This window comes from Anomaloglossus baeobatrachus, chromosome 1, assembly GCF_048569485.1.
Source record: "Anomaloglossus baeobatrachus isolate aAnoBae1 chromosome 1, aAnoBae1.hap1, whole genome shotgun sequence".
NCBI classification, from domain to species: Eukaryota; Metazoa; Chordata; class Amphibia; order Anura; family Aromobatidae; genus Anomaloglossus; species Anomaloglossus baeobatrachus.
Genome location: NC_134353.1, coordinates 851,700,258 through 851,722,611, shown reverse-complemented (window position 1 = coordinate 851,722,611; position 22,354 = coordinate 851,700,258). Strand labels below are relative to the sequence as shown.

At 51.3% G+C, this 22,354-nt stretch overlaps 1 protein-coding gene across 2 annotated transcripts in view; it reads right to left on the bottom strand.

Moving 5' to 3' along the window:
* HEXB (hexosaminidase subunit beta) overlaps positions 1 to 20,971 on the bottom strand; it is an 87,148-nt gene extending 66,177 nt beyond the window's left edge. The window contains exons 1-2 of one of the 2 annotated variants that reach the window (XM_075325378.1): positions 20,646 to 20,971; positions 8,971 to 9,125 (exon numbers count right to left, since the gene is read on the bottom strand). In XM_075325378.1, the coding sequence (XP_075181493.1) occupies positions 8,971 to 9,125; positions 20,646 to 20,920 (430 nt within the window). In that variant the 5' untranslated portion in view covers positions 20,921 to 20,971. The remainder of the gene's footprint in view (positions 1 to 8,970; positions 9,126 to 20,645) is intronic. The other variant, XM_075325372.1, reaches the window with a different exon arrangement.
* Positions 20,972 to 22,354: the final 1,383 nt, after the last annotated feature.

Genomic DNA, 22,354 nt, shown 5'->3' with positions numbered 1-22,354 from the left:
GTGCGCTTCAAATCGCTGCAGAAAATGTCCGTAGAAAAAAAAAAAAAAAAAGCCGATCCACGCGCTCTGCCTGCAGCTCCTGCCATAGACAGAGCAGGGGCTGCCGGCAAAGCGCAGGAAGAAGTGACATGTCACTTCTTGAACGCAGCGCTTCGGGCAGCAGCCGAAGCGCTGCGCTCTAAGATGCCACGTGCGCACGGCCCCTGCACACATAGCCTAAAGGTTTTCCAGACACTATTCTTATGTTTTGTTAAGCAGCAGAGAGGGGCAAGACGGAGGTGAACAATGCGACTGAAGAAGCTGACAAAACTGGATTTACTGGTAATCTGTAACCATGGAGATACATACACTAAGGAAATACCTGACTACATTGTGCCAGCTGTAAGTTTGGTGGAGGAGGCGCTAAGCTATGGAGTGGTTTTAAATGGGTTTGCCTAGGCCCCTTAGTTCCAGTGAAGGGAAATTACTGTTTCAGCATACAGGACATTGAAAGAACAGTTTGGGGAAGGCCCTATTCTGTTCCCCATGGTTGTGCCCCTGTGCACAAAGCAAGGTGCACACAGGCGGCAAACAAAGCGCACACAGAGGTGGTTGAGTGTCATGTGAAAGAAAGTGACTGAGCACACAGAACCCCATCCTTAAGGCTATCCATAACTTTTGGGATTGATTAAAACAGACTGAGGCCGGCCTTCTCGGCTAACATCAGTGTCTGACCTCATAAATGCTCTTCTGGATGAAAAAGCAAAAATTACCAGAGACCTCAAATTGTGTAAAAAAAAAAAAGAAGTCTTCCCAGAAGAGTGGAAACTGCTATAACTACAAAAAGGGAAGAGCAACGCTAAACTAATGCCTATGAATTTAGAATGGGATGTCAAAAGCCCCTGTAAGTGTAATGTGGAGGGGTGCCAGTACTTTTGTGCATAAGAAGTAGATCCTGCTGTATAATAATATGTCTAAGGCTAGGTTCACATTTCCGTTGTTTTAAATCCGTCAGCAACGGATCAGTTTTTTTAGATGTCAACTGACGCATCGGATGTGTTTTTCACAGGATTCCTTTTCACAGGAATCCTGTGAAAAAAACTGATCCGTTGCGTCCGTTACATCCACTGTGCGTCAGTTTTTTGACGGATCAGTCATGATCCGTTTGTGTTTGGGACAGCCCAGTGCGTGTGCCAAACATGACGGGCATGCTCAGTAGAGAATGACGGAATCCAGCGCTAGATTCCGTCGTCAGACGGATTACGACGTAATCCAGCACCATAGACAAACATTACAAGCGTGACGGATTGCGATGGATTCCTGCACGGTGCGTTAATTTTGACGGCCCAAAAAACGTTACGTCCTGCGTTGTTTCCACCCGGCGGTCAGTCCAAAAACGACTGACCGCGATGCAGCGGATGCAACGCAAGGTCAAAAGTCGCAATCCGCCACTAATACAAGTCTATGGGACACAACAATCCGCTAAACGGATTCTGTTGTTTACCAGAGCCGTGGATTGTGACTGATACAATTTAATGGAAATGTGAACCTAGCCTAAATAAAAAGCTTTCTGCAAACTGTTCAATGCATCTTAAACTAGTTGTTAGAAAACTCATAATAGCACTGTACATTTGAGTATATTGTCAGAATATCACTTAAAAAGGTAAGGCGTCTTTATTTTGTATTAATAGTTATGGAATAAAGTATTTTTAATACAAAAATGAAATTCACTGTTTCTTTAATTCTAGTTTTACTGAAACACTGGGGGCTGCCATCTTGGATTTGCTGTGTATAACGACAGTTACCTCAAATACGGCTGCCTCTGTGAATAAGACAGATGTCGGTGATGCAACCCTACACTTAAAGAAGTTGTCCAGTTACCAAAACTGAATTTTTTTTTTCTGATAAATCTTGCCAATATGTGCCCCTCAACACATCTATTAGGTTTTTACAGCAAAATTACCTTTTATTGTGCACCAGCAGCACATGCTCATTGCTGGCTCCAGCTCTGATGGGGTTAATCTCTCCTCTGACTTCCTGTGTTCAGTTCCTACAAGTCCCAGAACTCTTTGTGGCTCTAGGGCGGTGTCTAGCTTATCTAACACACCCATTGTGTCTAATACACCCACTCTGCTCTCCGACCAAACCCTCCTCCCTGCCTCTTCCCAGTTGATGCCCAGAGAGAAATCACAGATACAGCAGCTCTGCACAGCCAGGGGAAGAAAGTGTGTGTGTGTGCGTATATAGTGTGTGTGTGTGTATAGTGTGAGTGTGTTTGTGAGTGTTTGTGTGTGTGTGTGTGTGTGTGTGTGCGTATATACAGTGTGTGTGTGTGTGTGTGTGTGTGTGTGTGTGTGTGTGTGTGGTGTGAGTGTACAGAAATTATGATTATTAGTCTGCGCAACATGTGAAAAAAATAATTGGGAGAAAAAAAAGTGATGGGGTGATGAGATTGCTTTTTTCCCTCTTGCCTAGTCTGTGTGTCGTCCGTATCATCCGCAAACCGCATATGACCGGATCCTGTGGATTAATTGTGCAGCACATGCAACCGTTATTTTACCGGATCCTTCTGCAGCGGGACACAGAATTTATCGTCCGGCGCTGGAGTCAGCTGACTCCTGATCTCACAGCCCGCACACGCTGCAATGGCTGCAGGTGGGCTCATTCACATGACCGTTCCGTCTGTCCTGGTCAGTTCCTGTTTTTTTGCGGCCCCACAGACAGGACCATATTTTCAATGTCTTTTGTGTATGATCGGATGGTACACGGTAGCACTTCCATGTGCATCCGATCCTACAAAAAAAAAAACCACATCGGATGCCGTATGTCCGCTCCGTTATTATGGAACATGTCCTATTCTGTTCCGTAATAACGAACCGTGACTCAATACAAGTCAATGGGTCCGCAAAATTCCCGGAAGCAACACGGAAGCACTTCCATGTGACTTCCGTCGGGTGCCCATGCAGTCAGTGTCACGCTCCAGCCCCAGCCCCGCGGCTGCCCGCACTGCAGTGTCAGCAGCCGCGGGGATGACCAGCGCTACCGTCAAGAGGTTAGTAATTTCATTACCTACGGTGATGAAGTCCTGCCCTCCTGACGTCAGAGGTCGTCACTGCCTTCTATGCCCGCCGCTTGTCACATCACCTCTCGCTGTCGACCCGATACTGTGACTAGTGGTGACGTCACGGGCTGCTTGCGATACTTTGTTTGTGAAGGCGGCGGTCATTGAACTCAGTGACAGCGCTGCTGTCAGGAGTTCAGCGATCATCGCAGGTAATATACCTCGCTAACCTCCTGATAGCAGCACTCGTCATGCCCTGCAGTGACCTGGGCTGACCTATTGATGTTAGCTCAGGTCACTGCACGGCTCTCCCAGCAAATAGGGAACATTCTGTTCTTCATTGACTGGGACATTGACTATGGTATGGATCATCGTGAGACCCCCTTGGATTACACCAGACCTGGATTTGTTTTTCTTTCTAATAAATTGGTGAAAGAGGGAATGTGTTGGGGAGTGTTTTTTCAAATAAAAATGTGTTTGTTGTCTTTTTTTTTTTTTTATTACTGCCTGGGTTTGTGATGTCGGGTATCTGATACACGCCTGACATCACTAACTCCAGGGCTTGATGCCAGGTGACATTACACATCTGGTATTAACCCCATATATTACCCCGTTTGCTACCGCACCAGGGCAACGGGATGAGATGGCGCGAAGCACCAGGACTGGCACATTTAATGGATGCGCTAGTTCTGGGGCGGCTGCAGCCTGCTATTTTTAGGCTGGGGAGTGTCCAATAACTGTGAACCTCCCTAGTCTGAGAATACCACACCACAGCTGTCCGCTTTACCTTGGCTGGTGATCCAATTTTGGGGGACCCCATGTTTTTTGTTTTAAATTATTTATTTAATTTAAAATAACAGCGTGGGGTGCCCTCTGTTTTGGATTACCAGCCAAGGTGAAGCTGCAAGCTGTGGTTTACAGGCTGCAGCCGTTTGCTTTACCCTAGCTGGCTACAAAAGATAGGGGGACCGCATGTCATTTTTTTTTTTATTATTTATTTTTTGGCTAAATACAAGGCTAAGCACCCCTTAGTGCCACATGAAAGTCACAAAAGGGTGTCAGCTTAGAATATGCAGGGGGTAAGACATTATATATGTATTTCTTATCTATCTATACATTCATTCATTCATCCCTCTATCTCTATATCTATCTATTCATCTCAATATCTACTCATCTATCTTTCTTGCTGCTTCCGTTTTTTGCGGTCCGCAAAAAAAACGGAAGGCACGCAGATGTCACACGGATGCCACTAGGATGCATCCATGAAAAAAAGGACCGTTTTTTGTGGCCCGCAAAAACAGAACGGTCATGTGAATGTAGCCTTAACAGCAGTCGCTGCCTGCTGCCGGTCACATGTGACAGTGTGCGGGCTGTGTGTACAGGACTTCAGCTGAGTTCAGATCAGCTGACTCAAGTGTCGGCCGATTAGGCTGGGGCCACACGGGGATTACTGCGATCCCCTCGCATTACACTCGGCTCACGCTCAGTACAGCAGAGCTGAGTGTCATGCGTGTGTCCCTGCGACTGAGGTCCGACTCTGCGAGCAGACCTCAGCTGCGCTGCGGGGGTGGACCGGCACTCGAGGGGTGGGCCAGCACTGAGGAGGGGTGGGAGGGATTTCTCTCCCTCTCTCCTCCGTAGTCCACCGATGTACCGCAAGTGCAGTGCGATTTTTCTCTCACCCCATACACTTGAATGGGTAAAAGAGAGAGTCTTGCATTACAGTTGTAGCATGCTGCGATTGTTTTCTCGGTCCAATTAGGGCTGAGAAAATTATCACTCATGTGTGCTGACACACAGGCTAATATTGGTCCGAGTGGAATGCGATGTTTGATCGCACTCCACTCGCACTGTTTTTCTCGCAGTGTGGCTTAGACCTTACTTGTTCTATGTCCCCCTGAATCCATCGCAGCGTGTGCAGGCTGGAGTTCAGCTGAGTTCAGATCAGCTGACTCCAGTGCTGGAGTGAACTCCGCTGACCTCCAGTGCTGGAGTGAACTCCGCTGACCTCACAGCCCGTACACGCTGCAATGGATGCAGGGGGACACAGAACAAGTAATTGGCAGACACTGCAGTCATCTGATTACTTGGGATGAATTGAGCAGTAAAATGCTCTGGTGCTCGATGGGCGAAGCCCATGTCGATTTTTTTTTTTTTTTTTTTAAATTCATTAAAAATAAAAATAAAAAAAAACCCCACATTGTGGGCTCCCGCTGCATTTTCTATTGTTAAGGGTAACCCAAGCAGCTACTGGCTGCTAACCCCAGCTGCTTGGTGTTACTTTCACTGGCAATAGAAATCCAGGGAAGCTTTTTTTTTTTTTTTTATAAAAGGTTTTTGCCTGAAAACTTTTTTAAAAAAATGAAGTGGGCTTCGCCATATTTTTGGATGCTAGCCAGGTACAGCAGGCAGCTACGGGCTGCCCCCAACCCCCAGCTGCCTATTTGTACCCGGCTGGAAACCAAAAATATAGAGAAGCCCTTTTTTTTTTTTATTTCATGAATTTCATGAAATAATTCAAAAAAAAAAAAAAAAAAATGACATAGGCTTCGCCGAATTTTTGAGTCCAGCCAGGTACAACTATGCAGCTGGGGATTGGAATCTGCAGTGAAGGGTGCCCAAACTTTCTGGGCCCCCCGCTGCGAATTGCAGTCCACAGCCGCCCCAGAAAATGGCGCTTTCATAGAAGCGCCATCTTCTGGCGCTGTATCCAACTCTTCCAGTGGCCCTGGTGGCAGGTGGCACGCTGGGTAATAAGGGGTTAATACCAGCTATGTTTTACCAGCCGGTATAAAGCCCGAGATTCTTAATGTCAGGCCAAGTTTGACCTGGCCATTAAGAATCTCCAATAAAGGGTTAAAAAAAAAAAAAAAAAAGACCACACAGAGGAAAAAAACTTTATTAGAAAGAAATACACAGACACAGTACGGACTCCATGTTTATTACTTCCTCTCACCCCTCCACGATTGAGAGATTTCTGTACTGACCATGCCAGGAGAGAGCAAGGGGGGGGGGGGGGTGGTGAGAGGAGAGAGAGGGGGGGGGGGGGGGGGAGGGAGGAGGGAGAGAGGAGAGAGAGGGGGGGGGGGGGGGAGGGAGGGAGAGAGGAGAGAGAGGGGGGGGGGGGAGGGAGGGAGAGAGGAGAGAGAGGGGGGGGGGGGGGAGGGAGGGAGAGAGGAGAGAGAGGGGGGGGGGGGAGGGAGGGAGAGAGGAGAGAGAGGGGGGGGGGAGGGAGGGAGAGAGGAGAGAGAGGGGGGGGGGAAGGAAAGAGGAGAGAGAGGGGGGGGGGAAGGAAAGAGGAGAGAGAGGGGGGGGGGGGGAAGGAAAGAGGAGAGAGGGGGGGGGGGGAGGAGAGAGAGGGGGGGGGAGGGAGGGAGAGAGGAGAGAGGGGGGGGGGGGAGGGAGGGAGAGAGGAGAGAGGGGGGGGAGGGAGGGAGAGAGGAGAGAGGGGGGGGGGGGAGGGAGGGAGAGAGGAGAGAGAGAGGGGGGGGGAGGGAGAGAGGAGAGAGAGAGGGGGGGGGGGGAGGGAGGGAGAGAGGAGAGAGAGAGGGGGGGGGAGGGAGAGAGGAGAGAGAGAGGGGGGGGGGGGAGGGAGGGAGAGAGGAGAGAGAGAGGGGGGGGGGGGAGGGAGGGAGAGAGGAGAGAGAGGGGGGGGGAGGGAGGGAGAGAGGAGAGAGAGGGGGGGGGAGGGAGGGAGAGAGGAGAGAGGGGGGGGGGAGGGAGGGAGAGAGGAGAGAGAGAGGGGGGGGGAGGGAGAGAGGAGAGAGAGAGGGGGGGGGGGGAGGGAGGGAGAGAGGAGAGAGAGAGGGGGGGGGGGAGGGAGGGAGAGAGGAGAGAGAGAGAGGGGGGGGGAGGGAGGGAGAGAGGAGAGAGAGAGAGGGGGGGGGGGAGAGAGGGGAGAGAGAGGGGGGGGGGGAGGGAGAGAGGAGAGAGAGGGGGGGGGGGAGGGAGGGAGGGAGAGAGGGGGGGGGAGGGAGGGAGGGAGGAGAGAGAGGGAGAGAGGAGAGAGAGGGGGGGGGAGGGAGAGAGGAGAGAGAGGAGGGGGGGGGGGAGGGAGAGAGAGGAGGGGGGGGGGGAGGGAGAGAGGAGAGAGAGGAGGGGGGGGGGGGGAGGGAGAGAGGAGAGAGAGGGGGGGGGGGGAGGGAGGGAGAGGAGAGAGAGGGGGGGGGGAGGGAGAGAGGAGAGAGAGGGGGGGGAGAGAGGAGAGAGAGGGGGGGGGAGAGAGCGAGGGGGGGGAGAGAGCGAGGGGGGGGAGAGAGCGAGGGGGGGGGAGAGAGCAAGGGGGGGGGGAGAGAGCAAGGGGGGGGGGAGAGAGCAAGGGGGGGGGAGAGAGCAAGGGGGGGGGAGAGAGCAAGGGGGGGGAGAGAGCGAGGGGGGGAGAGAGCGAGGGGGGAGAGAGCGAGGGGGGGAGAGAGCGAGGGGGGGGAGAGAGCGAGGGGGGGGGAGAGAGCGAGGGGGGGGAGAGAGCGAGGGGGGGGAGAGAGCGAGGGGGGGGGGAGAGAGCGAGGGGGGGGAGAGAGCGAGGGGGGGAGAGAGCGAGGGGGGGGAGAGAGCGAGGGGGGGGAGAGAGCGAGGGGGGGGAGAGAGCGAGGGGGGGGAGAGAGCGAGGGGGGGGAGAGAGCGAGGGGGGGGAGAGAGCGAGGGGGGGGAGAGAGCGAGGGGGGGAGAGAGCGAGGGGGGGAGAGAGCGAGGGGGGGGAGAGAGCGAGGGGGGAGAGAGCGAGGGGGGGAGAGAGCGAGGGGGGGAGAGAGCGAGGGGGGGGAGAGAGCGAGGGGGGGGAGAGAGCGAGGGGGGGGAGAGAGCGAGGGGGGGAGAGAGCGAGGGGGGGGGAGAGAGCGAGGGGGGGGGGAGAGAGCGAGGGGGGGGGGAGAGAGCGAGGGGGGGGGAGAGAGCGAGGGGGGGGGAGAGAGCGAGGGGGGGGGAGAGAGCGAGGGGGGGGGGAGAGAGCGAGGGGGGGGGAGAGAGCGAGGGGGGGGGGAGCGCGAGGGGGGGGGAGCGCGAGGGGGGGGGGGAGAGAGCGAGGGGGGGGGGAGAGAGCGAGGGGGGGGGGGAGAGAGCGAGGGGGGGGGGAGAGAGCGAGGGGGGGGAGAGAGCGAGGGGGGGGCTCTCAGCTGAAGAACCCCCCCCCCCTGTACTGCACACCGGCGCCCCGTGCCTCACCATCTGCAGGACGCCGGCTCCACACTGACGTCCTCCGGATCCTCCCCTCGATACTAGGCTGTGATGTGCGGTAGTCACCGCCCACAGCCGTCACTCAATATGAGTGGTGCCAGCCTCCTCTGACCTAGCCGTCTTGTTTGAGAGCCCGGAAATGCTGGGACGTCAGAGGATGCTGGCGGCCACAGCTCCAGGGGGTCATGTGACAGGCACTGAGCGTGCAGGATAGCGCCGCTCAGTGCCAGAACTGGAAACAGAAGACAATGGAGAAAACGCCTAGAAAGGTAAGTAGAACTCCTACAGAAAATAAAAAAAAATGGGTGAACCACCCCTTTAACACAGACACAGCTTCTGCTGTGAGCTGGACATGCCCCCCTGGGCCAACTGTCAACCAACTGTCAGCCAACTGTCTCCAATCTGAGTGGCGCCGGCATCCTGTGACGTACCCGTCTTGTTTGAGAGCCCGGAAATGCCGGGACGTCAGAGGATGCCGGCGGCCACAGCTCCAGGGGGTCATGTGACAGGCACTGAGCGTGCAGCATAGCGCCGCTCAGTGCCAGAAATGGAAATACAAGCCAATGGAGAAAATACCTAGAATTGTAAGTAGAACTTCGACAGAAAATAAAAAAAAAAATGGGTGAACCACCTTCTTAAGTTGGTGAAAAACTAAAGCCCGCTCATTTGCATTTGATCTCACTGTATAAATTGTTTAAAATACATTTTGGGGGTGACAATCTCCCTTTAATCAAGGAGTGCATAGACATTATACTTACACGACTCGTCTGATTTGATGTGGGGAAACATAAAACATTCATTGTCTTCTGAGGTAATAACAACCTGAAGCTGTGGCAAGGTATCCAACGTTGGATCAATGTCATTCACAGCGCCGTCTTTCCTTGGGTAATATCCAAAGATATATTCGTAATATCTGTATAGACAAAGTAATAACTGTAATAAAGGCTTACATGTAATAGTAATACATCATCCAGCGTCAGAAGCTCCGGGACTTTTTTCACAGGTAAAGTGGTTCGGTAGGGTTTGCTCTTGTGAAGTCTAAACTAATTTTCAATCATCAATCTGCTAATGTAAAGCAGGGAAAATAAGTATTGAACACGTTAAGTAAATATATTACTAAAGGTGTTGGTGACATGAATTTCTCAAAAGATGTCAGTAACAACCTATCTAAGGGTATGTGCCAACGATCAGGATGCACTGCGTCCTGGACGTAGTGGGTCCTGACCTGCAGGGCCGCGAGCCTCCTCCGCAGGAGACCACAGCTGCTCGTATTCACAATCAGGGTTCAGGTTCTCTCGCTGTGTTCTCCCTACGGAGGACGCATGAGAATCTGCAGCAAAGAATTGACATGCTGTGTCTAGGAAAGCCGCACTGCGGATCAGTTTTCGCGTCTACGTCAGTTAAGAGTCTACGTCATACACACTCACCGGTCCTGCGCAGGCGCACTACAATACTTTGACTTGCCCTGCTCAGGACAGATCAAAGTACGCCTGCTCAGGACCTGAATGCCGGCGAGTGTGTATGACGATGGACCAGTCATGCACCGTGGCTAGAGAAGGAGAACAAAGAAGAGAAGAAGGAGAACAAAGATGGCCAAAAGAGGCGGCGCCGGCCAACGAAGACGCCCATTAGGCCCACCACGCGACCGTTGGGTAAGTATTAGGCTATGTTCACACACTGCGTTTTTTACCTGCGTTTTTGGTCCGTTTTTGCTGCAGAAATTTCTTGAGAAATTCTTGTAACCTTTCTGCAGACATTCCCCAGCAAAACCTATGGCAAAAAAAATTAGCTGTGCGCACAGTGCGTTTTTTTCTTAAGAAAATTCTTTCAGTAGATTTTCTTAAGAAAAAGAATGAGCATGTCACTTTATAAAGTGTTTATGTTATACCCCTGGCCTAGGCTCTTATGTATAGCATGTTAGAATGCTGTATATAAGAGCCCGGTGGTGGTGGCCGCAGCTTACAGGGTGAAAAAGTTGTGACAGGTTCCCTTTAAACACTTTTTCCCCGATGCCGTTTCTCATTATTACATGCAACTTAAAATTATGGACATCGATGGTTTGCTTTCTTTGCCTGTGTGGATTGGATGGGTTGTTACAGATATCTGGTGAGAAATTCATGCCAATAGCACCTTAGAAATATATTTACTTAAAAAATTGATGACTTGTTCAATACTTATTTCACTCACTGTATATTCAGGAATGGAAGTGCTTACATTTTTAACTCTGTATGTAAAAACAAGCAGGCAAACCAAGGAGATGTTGGCCTTAAACAACCCTTGACCTTACATGAAGGTAAAAGCTTTGGGATGGAATATTGGGAAAGTGCAGTAAGTCCAAGAAGAAAAGCAAAGCTTGACGCTTCCTTATTGCCTGAGCAGATACCTGATCTGGGTTCACGATTTCATCACAATAAATTATAGTTTCAGGACTTTATGATTCCTGTACCCTGGCCGAGGTGTGGCAAATGTGGAGGAAAAACAACTCTCAGATATATTCAGTCCGGACGAGTTCTGCAGGTTAGCACACACAGAAATTGCGCACCTTAGAGAAAAGGCTTCCTTGTGACATACACCTGGATTCACATGGCTGAGATACAGTCTATGGTGATCGAAGTTTGGTTCCATAGAGCCACACATGGGGGAGGGCAGCGGCTGTTGTAGTCATTTTACCAGATATTAACTGGCCTGAACTGGAGTATTTACAAAAGCAAGAAGTGCACAGGTCATGGCTTCCTTCCACTCCACACAGTCATCTCAGACTTCAGAGGAAATTTACACTGACAGAGGAAAATACGTAATTACTTACCGGTAATGTGTTTTTTCTGAACCCATGACGGCACCACGAGAGAGGGGATCCGCCCTTCAAGGACAGGAAACCTCCAGAATAAAAAGGGGCGGCACCTCTCCCCGCATCAGTTGATTACCGAGCATGACAGGACCTCCGAAACAAGGAACATCGTTAAACATATCCCGCCACCATAACCGCCCAGTGAAGAGGAGTGAAAAGGGAAGCAAACTAGCAACCCCCAAGTGCAGGGAGGGAATGTAAGGGTGCCGTCATGGGTTCAGAAAAAACACATTACCGGTAAGTAATTACGTATTTTTCCAGCACCCATGACGGCACCACGAGAGAATTACAGAGAGGAAGACCTAGGGAGGGACAACAGTTTGCAGAACCCGCCTCCCAAAGGTGATGTCGGTGAACGACAAATCAAGGCGATAGTGATTAAAAAAGGTGGACGGAGAAGACCAGGTTGCCGCCTTACATATTTGCTCGATGGAGACCTCTGATCTCTCCGCCCAGGAAGATGCCATCGCTCGCGTGGAGTGCGCCTTCAAACCAGGAGGCACGTCTTCTCCCCCGGCCGTGTAGGCAACCGAGATGGCATCCCTGATCCACCTTGCCAAGGTGGATTTAGAAGCCTTAAGCCCCTTTCTACAACCCTGGAAGACTACAAACAGAGACTTATCCCTCCTCCCTTCCGAGGTGACCAGCAGATACCGTTGAAGACAACGCCCAACATCCAGGCAGTGCCATCCCATCTCCTCCGGAGTAGAAGGGTTGGCATAAAAAGAGGGAAGCACTATTTCTTGTGATCTATGGAAGTGGGAATGCACCTTTGGCAAATAGGCAGGGTCAGTTCGTAAAACTACTCGGTCATCAAAAAACTGGGTATACGGAGGAGAAATGGATAAGGCCTGAAGGTCACTAACCCTACGGGCAGAAGTGAGGGCGACCAGGAGAATCGTCTTAAGGGACAGATGCTTGAGAGAGATAGAATCTAAGGGCTCAAATGGGGGCCGTGTTAAAGCTGAAAGGACTAAGTTAAGGTCCCAGGACGGTAGTGGCATGGTTCCCCGAGGCTTAGCCCTAGCACAGGACCTAATAAACCTAGATACCCAGGGATCTCCGGCTAGGGCATGGTTATACAAGGCGCTCAGTGCGGAGATTTGCACCTTAAGGGTACTAACTGAGAGACCCAGTTCCCAACCCCTCTGTAGAAATTCCAGGACAACCGGGACAGAGGGCGGCTTAGCAGGATCCGCACCCGTAGAGGTCAGGAATTTGGCCCAAATGCGCCCATAAATGCGAGTAGTGACAGGCTTTCTGCACTGCATCAAGGTGGAGATCAGACCCTGAGAAAATCCCTTATTGCCTAATAGCGACCGCTCAAGAGCCACGCCGTCAGATGTAACCTGGTGTGCTGTGGGTGGAAGGCTGGACCCTGGGATAGGAGATCCGGTAGGTCCGGGAGAACCCACGGATCGGTGACGGACAGATGCGTCAGCCAATAAAACCAAGGTCTCTTTGGCCAAAAGGGTGCTATGAGAATCACGACTGCTTGATCCTCCCGTATCTTCCTGAGCACTGCAGGGAGGAGGATGAGTGGAGGGAAGGCATATGCGAGGCGGAAGTCCCACTTGAGCAATAGTGCGTCCACCGAGTGGGGATGATCCCTTGGATCCAGGGAACAGAATCGGGGAACCTTCCTGTTGGTCCGTGTTTCAAAGAGGTCTCTCGGGAACCCCCCACATCCCCGTTATCCGGTCGAAAACGGACTGATTTAGAGACCATTCGCCTTGGTGAAACTGGGTGCGACTGAGAAAGTCCGCCAAATCGTTCTCCTTCCCCCGGATGTGCACTGCCGACAGGGAACCCAGATGAGCCTCTGCCCAAGACATGATCCTGCTTGCGACGGACATGAGGTGTCTGGAGCGAGTACCCCCTGGTGGTTGAGATATGCTACCGTCGCTTGGTTGTCCGACAGAACTTTCACATGGCGACCCCGTAACAACGGCAGGAAACGACCTAACGCCTTTTCCACCGCCAGCAATTCCCTTGTATTCGAGGAATTTTGAGCTTCTTCTCCAGACCATCGTCCCTGAATGAAATGAGCGTCCAGATGTGCCCCCCAACCGTATAGACTGGCGTCGGTGGTTACCACCACGGGCTCTGGCGCCCTTCAAGGCACCCCTCTGCCCAAGTGGACCGGATCTAGCCACCAATAGAGGGACTGCAATGTGCGATGGTCGAGAATGATGAGTCTGTCCAGATGGTCCCCGTGAGTGGTCTGATGCTGTAAGATATTCCACTGCAGGACCCTGGTGTGTGCCTGAGCCCATCTGACGGCCGGGATGGCCGCAGTCAGGGAGCCCAGGAGGGACATCGCACCCCTCAGAGACATACGCCGGTGCCTCAGAGTCCGGTCTATCTGGGTCTGGAGAGCTTCCACTTTGGAAGGAGGCAACCGACAAAGTTGAGTGTTGGAGTCCCGAGTGAGTCCCAGAAACAGCTGAACCTTGGATGGGATTAATCTGGACTTTTCCTCGTTGATCAACCAGCCCAACTCCCGCAGGGAAGCTTGCACCTGCCGGAGAAGGGCCGCACAATGGAGAGCTGAGGCGCCCACAATCAAGAAGTCGTCCAGATAAGGAATCAGAAGGACCTCTCTCTGACGCAGATATGCTGACATTTCTGCTATTATCTTTGTAAAAATTCTCGGGGCGATGGCCAGACCGAAGGGGAGGGCTTTGTATTGGAAATGGCAGACCCGACCGTCCATGTGGAGGGCTATCATGAGGAAGCATTGGAAGAGAGAGTGGATTGGGTAATGATAATATGCATCGCGCAAGTCTATGACAGCCATGTGACAGTGGGGATACAGATATTTCACTATGGACCGCACGGACTCCATCTTGAAGCTGTCTATTTGAAGGAACCGGTTGAGGGCTTTCAGGTTGACGATTGTGCGATAGGAACCGTCGGGCTTCCCTACCAGAAAGAGGGTGGAATAGAATCCTTCTTGTTCCCTTGCGGGAACTTCCACTAGAACCCTCTTGAAGAGGAGGTGACGGACCTCTGCTTCCAAAGCCAGCTGTTCCGCCGGAGAACGACGCAGAGGGGTAACCACGAACCGGGGAGGAGGAGGCCGAAGGAAGGGGAGCCGGAGGCCGGAGCGTATAAGGGCCAGTATCCATGCACTGGAGGAAATCCTTTCCCAAGCCGGAAGGAACTGAGAGAGCCTCCCTCCGACCTGGGAAAGCGAGTCACTTGAACGACTTATTCTGATCTTTTGAGGGGCCCTTGAACATGAACCCCTTTCCCTGAGTCTTTCTATCGGACCAGGTATTCCGATCCCGTGGTCGGGTGGGGCGGCGAACTGGCTTCCTCCGAAAGGACCGCCGTGAAGAAGGAAACGATGGAAAGGGAAAGCCGCCCTTCTTGTCGCTAGCTTTTTCCAGGATGTCATCCAGTACCGGCCCGAACAGATATTCACCTTGACAAGGGATATTGCAGAGTTTAGACTTAGTTTGCAGATCCCCCGGCCAGCATTTCAGCCAGAGAGCCCTTCTAGCCGCATTGGAGAGGGACGCTGACTTTGCAGCCAACTTAGTGGAGTCCGCCGAGGCGTCCGCAAGGAAGGCCGCCGCCCCCCGCAATTTGGAGAGGGAGGAAGCAATCTCCTCCTTAGGTGCTCGGGATCTAAACTGGTCTTCCAGTTCGTCAATCCATATAGTCAGGGATCTAGCCGTACATGTAGCCGCAATGGCGGGTCTCAGTCCTCCGGCAGAAGCTTCCCAGGTATTCTTTAGGAAGTGATCAGCTTTCTTATCTAATGGGTCTTTCAAGGAGCCCATGTCCTCAAATGGCAAGGCAAACTTTTTGGACGCCTTAGCGACAGCCACATCCAATTTTGGCGCCTTATCCCATGCGGTGCAGGAGGCCTCCTCAAACGGATATTTTCTCTTAAAGGCGCCAGGAAGGGAATGCTTCTTATCAGGTCTCTTCCATTCTCGGGCAATTAAGGCTTGTATTTTATCCACCACCGGGAAGGAGCGTCGTTTTTTCTGCTCCATGCCCCCGAACATCCTATCCTGGATAGATGTTTCAGGTTTCTCATCCGGGAGGCCCATGGTGGTCCTCACCGCCTTAACTAACTTCTTCATATTTTCGAGTGGGAAGCACTGGCGACCCCCTGAGTCGCTATCAGAGGAGGAGCGGGAAGTAGAGCCAGAGGAATCACATTCCCCATCAGACCTATCAGAGTCCTCGTGGGTAGGCGAAGGGGCCCGAGAACCCCCAGCACTTTGTGCTCCAGACAGGGATCGGAGGGAGTCCCTAACCTCTTCCCGTATGAGGGACCGGAGGTCGGAGGCAAATCCTGGCTGTTCCTCTGACAAAGTCTGCTGAATGCAGCCTTTGCACAGTCTCTTAGTCCAAGAACCAGAAAGTTCTTTACAGCACAAGGCGCATTCCTTATGTCTGGATTTTGATAAATATTTTCTAGGTTTACTGCGGTCCTATAAAAAAAAACAGACAAGACGACCGCCATTAAAAGCGGAACTCATGAGTTGCACTCACCCACAGATGTCAAGAGGCTATACCGGGTCAGCAGGGCCCTCATCTGACTTCCTTCCTTTAGAAGGCAGTCTTCTGTCAGGAGAGTCAGGGTCCTTCCACTTGGAGGACCGGTCATCAGTCCCCCCACGCTTGACCCCTGAGCCGGTGACACTGTCATCTTTGCCACCCTTCTGCTGCCGCTTCAGGAAGGCAGTATCATGATCAGAGGGAGGTTTTGGGGAGGAGGGAGGCGAAGGAGACGCAGCCGACTGCTTGTCCGTCATGGTAAGAGCACAGGCACCATAGAGAAAATTGCCGCTCTGATTTTCAAAGAAAGTCTGGTGACTCCGCCCCCTCTTCCGGCGGATGACGACCCATCCGCGCGTCCAATAGGAAAAAAGCGCGCTTGCGCACAGTCCAGACATCTCTTTTGCCACCCACAACATGGCGCTCCTTCCTGGAAGCGCCACAGCATCTGCCGCCACGAGGACGCCCCGCAGGGATCGCAGCAGCAGTCCCCCTTATCCCGGCCTCTGGTGCCGGTACGCGTGGTAAGGAGAGGGGGGGGCGGGAGCAGGGAGGGAAGGAGCCCGCGCGCAGACATGACCCCCGTGGGTACGCTGCGACGGGAGAGCCCTGCGGACAGTTCCCTCGGCAGATCGACCGGACTTACCTGGTCCCCGCAGGCTCCTGGCGCTCCTATCGGGCGCGCTGTACGCAGTCCTGACCCCCATGGGTCCGCTGCGGCAGCTCCACAGCACCTCGGCCGAACGCAGCAGGACCCGTGCCGCTGCCAGAGCCGGCCGACCGGGCGCCGGACTTGAATCTTCGGCCCATAAGGCCTCTTGGATCTAGTGGATCTCTGGAGGCTCCCTGTTCAAGGACAGGAAACCAACCGATGCGGGGAGATGTGCCGCCCCTTTTTATTCTGGAGGTTTCCTGTCCTTGAAGGGCGGATCCCCTCTCTCGTGGTGCCGTCATGGGTGCTGGAAAAAATGAACCGAGCTTGTAAGGTGTCAACAAGATCACCCGGGGTCAGGATGGGATAACACCGGAACTATGTTCAGGAAATGGGGGGAGGCAATCTGGTCAAAAAGTGGACCCCTAATGACATGTATGGCACCACAACATTCCCATATATAGGGCCAGCAATATATCTACAGGGTACATACTGACAATACAGAAGATCACTGGTCATGACCACCACGTCCATAGAAAAACAGACAAATCTCAATTTTGACATATTTTCCATAGCGGTAATGCATGTCTATATTTTCATATGCATTGTTACACATATCTTAGCACTACAGAGTGCAACTGAAAAAAAAATAGGCAAAAATCCAGCAACCGTAATATTTTTAACAATTGGAAAATAAAGTTCTTGGATTTTTAGAAGGTCGGTTGCTGGATTTCTACCTGTTTTTTCAGTGCAACTCTGCCTGGCATCACAGCGTCCGTGCAATAGATCTATGGGATAAGGTGAGATGAAAAAAAAACAACAACGTTTTTTCCCTACAGCGTGCAACTGTCTTTCTGTTACTATGTTTCATGTTCAGTTTGCACCTGTTCACATTAGGCCGGTTCACACATCCGGCATTTCACCGCTTTGCCGGCTCCGTCACACTCCAGTACAGTGCAATACAGTACAATGGTATCACGGCAAGCTCCGGTCACATGACAGCACGTGACCGGAGCTTGCCACAATGCCATTGTACTGTATTGCACTGGAGTGTGACGGAGCCGGCAAAGCGGTGAAATGCCGGATGTGTGAAACTGGCCTTAGAAAGGTAGGATGTGCCCTCGGTCTTTTTCAATGAATAACACTAACGTAAGGCTAGTACCCTAGACATGATGGCATGGTGGGCATGTGGACTTTCGAGCTTCACCAGCCAGACAAAATGAAAGGGGTCTTATTGGGAAAACCCTTAAGGGTCTGTGCGCACACTGCTTTTTTGGGGCAATTTTGGGTGCAGTTTGTGGTCCTAAACTGCATGTATGACCTTCCCCAGCAAAGTCTATGAGAAATCAGAAAGGCTGTGCACACATTGCTTCTTTTTTTTGCCTGCAGTTTTGTTTGCAGAAAAAAAGAAGCAGCATGTCACTTTTCTGCGTTTTTCCCGGCATTTTTTCATTGACTATGTTAAGAATAAAGAGAAAGGGGCAAAAAAGCATATGTTTTTTTGAGTGCGTTTTTCTGCCACAGAGTGCAGTTTTGAGGTGTGCGCACATAGCCTTAAGGTGGTCCTATTATATGCTCTTTGACAGCAACAATTATCCTGAAGATACGTCTGTTAAAAAGGAGCAAGAGAAGAAAAAAACCTATATATATAAAAAAAAAAAACAAACAATCAAAGCTTTGCATCTCCTGTGATTACTCTACATCTCACATTCATCTATACAAGGACAGTGCCGGATATTTTGCACACTCGGTTCAGCCAAGCATGCATGTTTTCTCAGTGAGGAGAGTGGAGTAGGCTGCAGACGGCCTCAGAACACAGGATCGGGCATGTTGACATCCAGCAGCCCAATCCTTCCTTACTGCAATATCACCTGTTGGGTAAAAAGCCCAGAGGGCACCATACACATGAGTCATTCCTGCCCCTTTTCATCGACAAGGTACTTGGTGGAGCTGAGGAGGGTTGTGAGGAATATATAGAAGCTTTTGGAGGTGTTTGGGCCACTTTAGTCACCCAAGCCCAGTATCTTCTGAAGCTCGGGGAGTCTTCAAGCACCCAAATGTAATGTGCCCTGTTGGAATATATGTTTCAGTAACAGGACATGGGGGAAAATTTATCAAGACGAGCGTTTCATGCACCAATATTGAACCAAAATGAAGTTGAAATAAAAGGAAATTAAATTACACCAGCAATGAGCAGGCACAGATCGGCTGTAACTACGGACACTTTTCAAGTGAACATTAATATATGTGGTTCCTTCCTGCCATTTTTGGGACTGATGTCAGAATACAAGTATAGAGGGAACAATAAATCCCTACTTCATCAGGACCGAGGTTCCCCAAAGTAAGGAATACTAAGCTTAGCAAAATATCTACCACAGAGTTGTGCTCCAGTCACAAGACCAAGTCTTGACCGACAACATGGCCCTGCGCCAGGTCATAAGATGTTACTCTAGGCACAGTTCACGAAAAGCGTTGTCCTGCAGTCTAGGTTTTCCTTTAAAGGTAATCTGTCAGCAGGTTTTTGCCATGTAAGCTGAAGCCAGAATGCTGCAAGGGTCAACACAAAGTTCAAGCATGCCTTGTCAGAGTCCGATCTTTTGTTTATTTGCTGTTTGCTTAAGCCCTTCACGACCTTCGGCGTAAATATACACATCCTAGTCGTGTCCCCCCAGTAACCGCGGGCTCTGGCGGTAAACCCCAAACATTTCTGCTGATCCAATCAGACATGTATGGTTAACAGGGATCCACCCGCGCCTGCTTACCACTTAGATCACACTGTCAAAATCTGACAGCGTGATTTAAATGACCACGGCGGGGGTCGCACCATTCCTCAACGGGATCACGGGGCGCCAATGTGTTGCCATGGTAGCGAGGAGTCAGCTGATGACCCCTGATGCTACCAGGACGTATATCCTGTGAGAGACAACAGAGCGTCGGCACTCAAATGAATGCTGCACTTCTGCTGATCAGAGCGATACGGCTCTAACCAGCAGAAATGCACAGGTGATCGGACTGTGCAGTGATAAAGGGGGACTAGTAAAATAAAATTTAAAAAAAAAATGTTTTAAAAAATATGAAAAAAAAATGAAAAAAATATACACTTGAAACCACCCCCCTTTTGCCCCATTGACAATAAAATGAGAAAATATACACATTTGGCATCAGTGTTCAGAAATGACTGATCAAAATATAAAGTCAATTAATCTGATAGGTACACGGTGTAGCGTGAAACAAATGCCAAAATTACGTTTTTTTGGACACCGCAACATTGTATTAAAATGTAATAACAGGCGATCAAACCAGCACAGCTACACAAACATGGTATAATTAAAAACGTCATCTCAGGACGCAAAAAATAAGCCATCACTGAGCTCCAGATGCCGAAAAATGACAATGTTATGGGCTCGGAAAATGTGAAAAGCGCAATTCTTTCTTGAACAAACTTCTGAATTTTTTATAACCCTTAGATAAAAGTAAAAGTATACGTTTAGCATCTACGAACTGAGGCATCATATTGACACATCAGTTTTACCATATAATGAACGTGGTAAATAAAAGCCCTAGAAACCAGTGGGCAATTGCTTTTTTTTTTTTTTGCGATTTCACCTGCCCTTAGAATTTTTTCCCTTTTTCCAGTACACTATATGGTAAAACTAATTGTTTCATTCAAAAGTGCAACTCGTCCCGCAAAAAATAAGCCCTCATATGGCAAGACTGACGAAAAAATAGTTATGGCTCTTGGAAGAAGGGGAGGAGAAAACTAAAATGAAAAACAGAAATTCGCTGAGGAGTGAGTGGGTTAAGCAGCAGAAACCTTATCATTACAAGACTCATGTGGAGGGTAGTCCCGCACATGCCCTGCTGTGATTGGTACTCACTGTCAATGTACAGTCTCTATAGAGAGCCTGGTGTGGGTGGGGCAGCTTTATCAGCTCTACTACATCACTAAAGCTAAAAAGTCAGATTATGTCAGAACGGCGGCAGCCAATAATCTAAGGGATACATGGTTGGATTCAGAGTCTCTTTGCCTACATTATGCTGCTGAGAGGCAGAAAAAACCTGCTGAGAGATTCCCTCTATGTGCAGCATTCCCGCCTACGATAAAGAAGTGGCCTTGTGCATTAATAAACCACCAGCTTCACTGTTATGTCATTTCATCCCTTTTTTTCTGGATGTCAGGGTGGTCCTACTGCTCCAATCACCAAACCCCCCCCCCCCCCCATTCAGGGTGGGCACAGGGGTACATGGCTGGGACCCCCCTTTGTACTCACACTGTCAATGTCACTTTCCAGCTACCTAAGGACTACAACTCCCAGCATGCCCTAGCATTGTGCAGTCGTCCAGGCATGCTGGGATTTGTAGTTCTCCAGCAGATATGAGGACCCGGGATACAGGGCAGGACGGGCACTCACCTCCGGAAGGCGTCCTGCAGCACTACACACAGCGGGCCGGCGGTGGAGCCTGCACCGTGCACAATGCGGAACTCTGCTGGCTGAATGGACAGGTAAATGGGTGAGAGCTCCACCGTCTGCGGCAACGGCCAAAGAGACCCGAACTGGGAACACGGCTCCTCCGCCACAAACAGGTCATTCTTCTCCGAATAGTCCCTCTCAGACGGGTACGGGAAGGCGGAGCACCGCGCGGAGAGGAGGACGAGGCAGAGCCCGGGAAGGAGCCGCGCAGCCATCACCCGCCCGGCTCTGCAGTCACCAGCATCTGCGGATCACGGGACACTGCGGTCACATGACAGCCAGCAGACCACGCCCCCTGCTGATAGGCGCGGCCCGCGTGTGAGGGCGGAGTCAGCCCTTCCCTCGTATAAAGCGTGACGTCCGGAGCCCGTACTAACTTCCGCAGAGCGGTGATGGCGGCTGCAGGGAGTTGTAGTGCTGTGAAAAGGCTGTGTGGTCTGTATGCGGCCCTAGAGCCCCCCGCGAGCGCACACTGTGTCAGCGGCTCATGTAGTCAGTGTCCTGTTGTGTTCATGTTCAGTAGTTTTTTTTTCACTGAGTTTTTGGAGCAGAAAGTGGAGAGTTGGAGTCAGTGTGCACAGCTCCTATGGATCCGTGTTCTGATTGGTGTCCTTTACATTACACCCCAGAGAAGTGCAGCCAGGAAGTGTTTTGGGACAAGTGGGTAAGGCTAGGTTCACATTTCTGTTGTTTTGCATCAGTCACAGGCGTTGCTTGATGCATGTGACTGATGCGTTGTACAACGGATAACAAAGAACAGAATTCATTGTCGGACAACGTGCGCGGGGGGCGGAGCGCGAGGGGAGCGGGACCGTGGCGCTGAGGACGTCAGTGCCGTGGGGACTGCAGGGCTGGGGACAAGTGAGTGTGTACACATGTGGAGTGCGGGAGGGGGCGGAGCCGAGTGGGGAAGTGTCGGCCTCCTTGCACACGTATCCAGAGTAAATATCGGGTAACTAAAATCAAAGCACTTTTTGCTTGGTTACCTGATATTTATCTTGGTTACCAGCATACACTGCTTAGCGCGGGCTCCCTGCACACGTAACCACTGTAAATATCGGGTAACCAAAGCGCATTTCTTGGTTACCCGATGTGTATACTGGTTATGGGTGCAGGGAGCCAGAGAGAGCATGTGCAGCAAAATCCTACAGATTGCGCTGCTCAAAAAACGTTACATGCTGCGTTGCTCCCGCCCGGCGGTCAGTTAAAGAACTACTGAACGCGACACAGTTGATGCAACGCAGAATCATCAGTCACAATCCGTCACTAATAGAAGTCTATGGGGAAAAACTGGATTCCTGCAAAATATTTTGCAGGATACCATAATTCCTCAAGACGACGGATTGTGACTGATGCAAAACAACGGAAGTGTGAACCTAGCCTAAGACACAGTAGCCGGGTGATCAGCTGATCGCGCACAGAAGGCTGCTGCCAGGCGGTCAGCTGATCGTTCGGTCGCCGAGAGAGAGCATGCGCAGCGGAATCAAAAGGATTCCGCTGCTCAAAAAACGCTACATGCTGCGTTCCTGACGCCCGACGGTCAGTCGCTCCACGACTGATCAGTCGGGCGGCGGATGCAATGCAGCGTCATCGGTCACAATCTGCCGCTCATACAAGTCTATGGGAACAATGGAATCCGCCAAACGGGT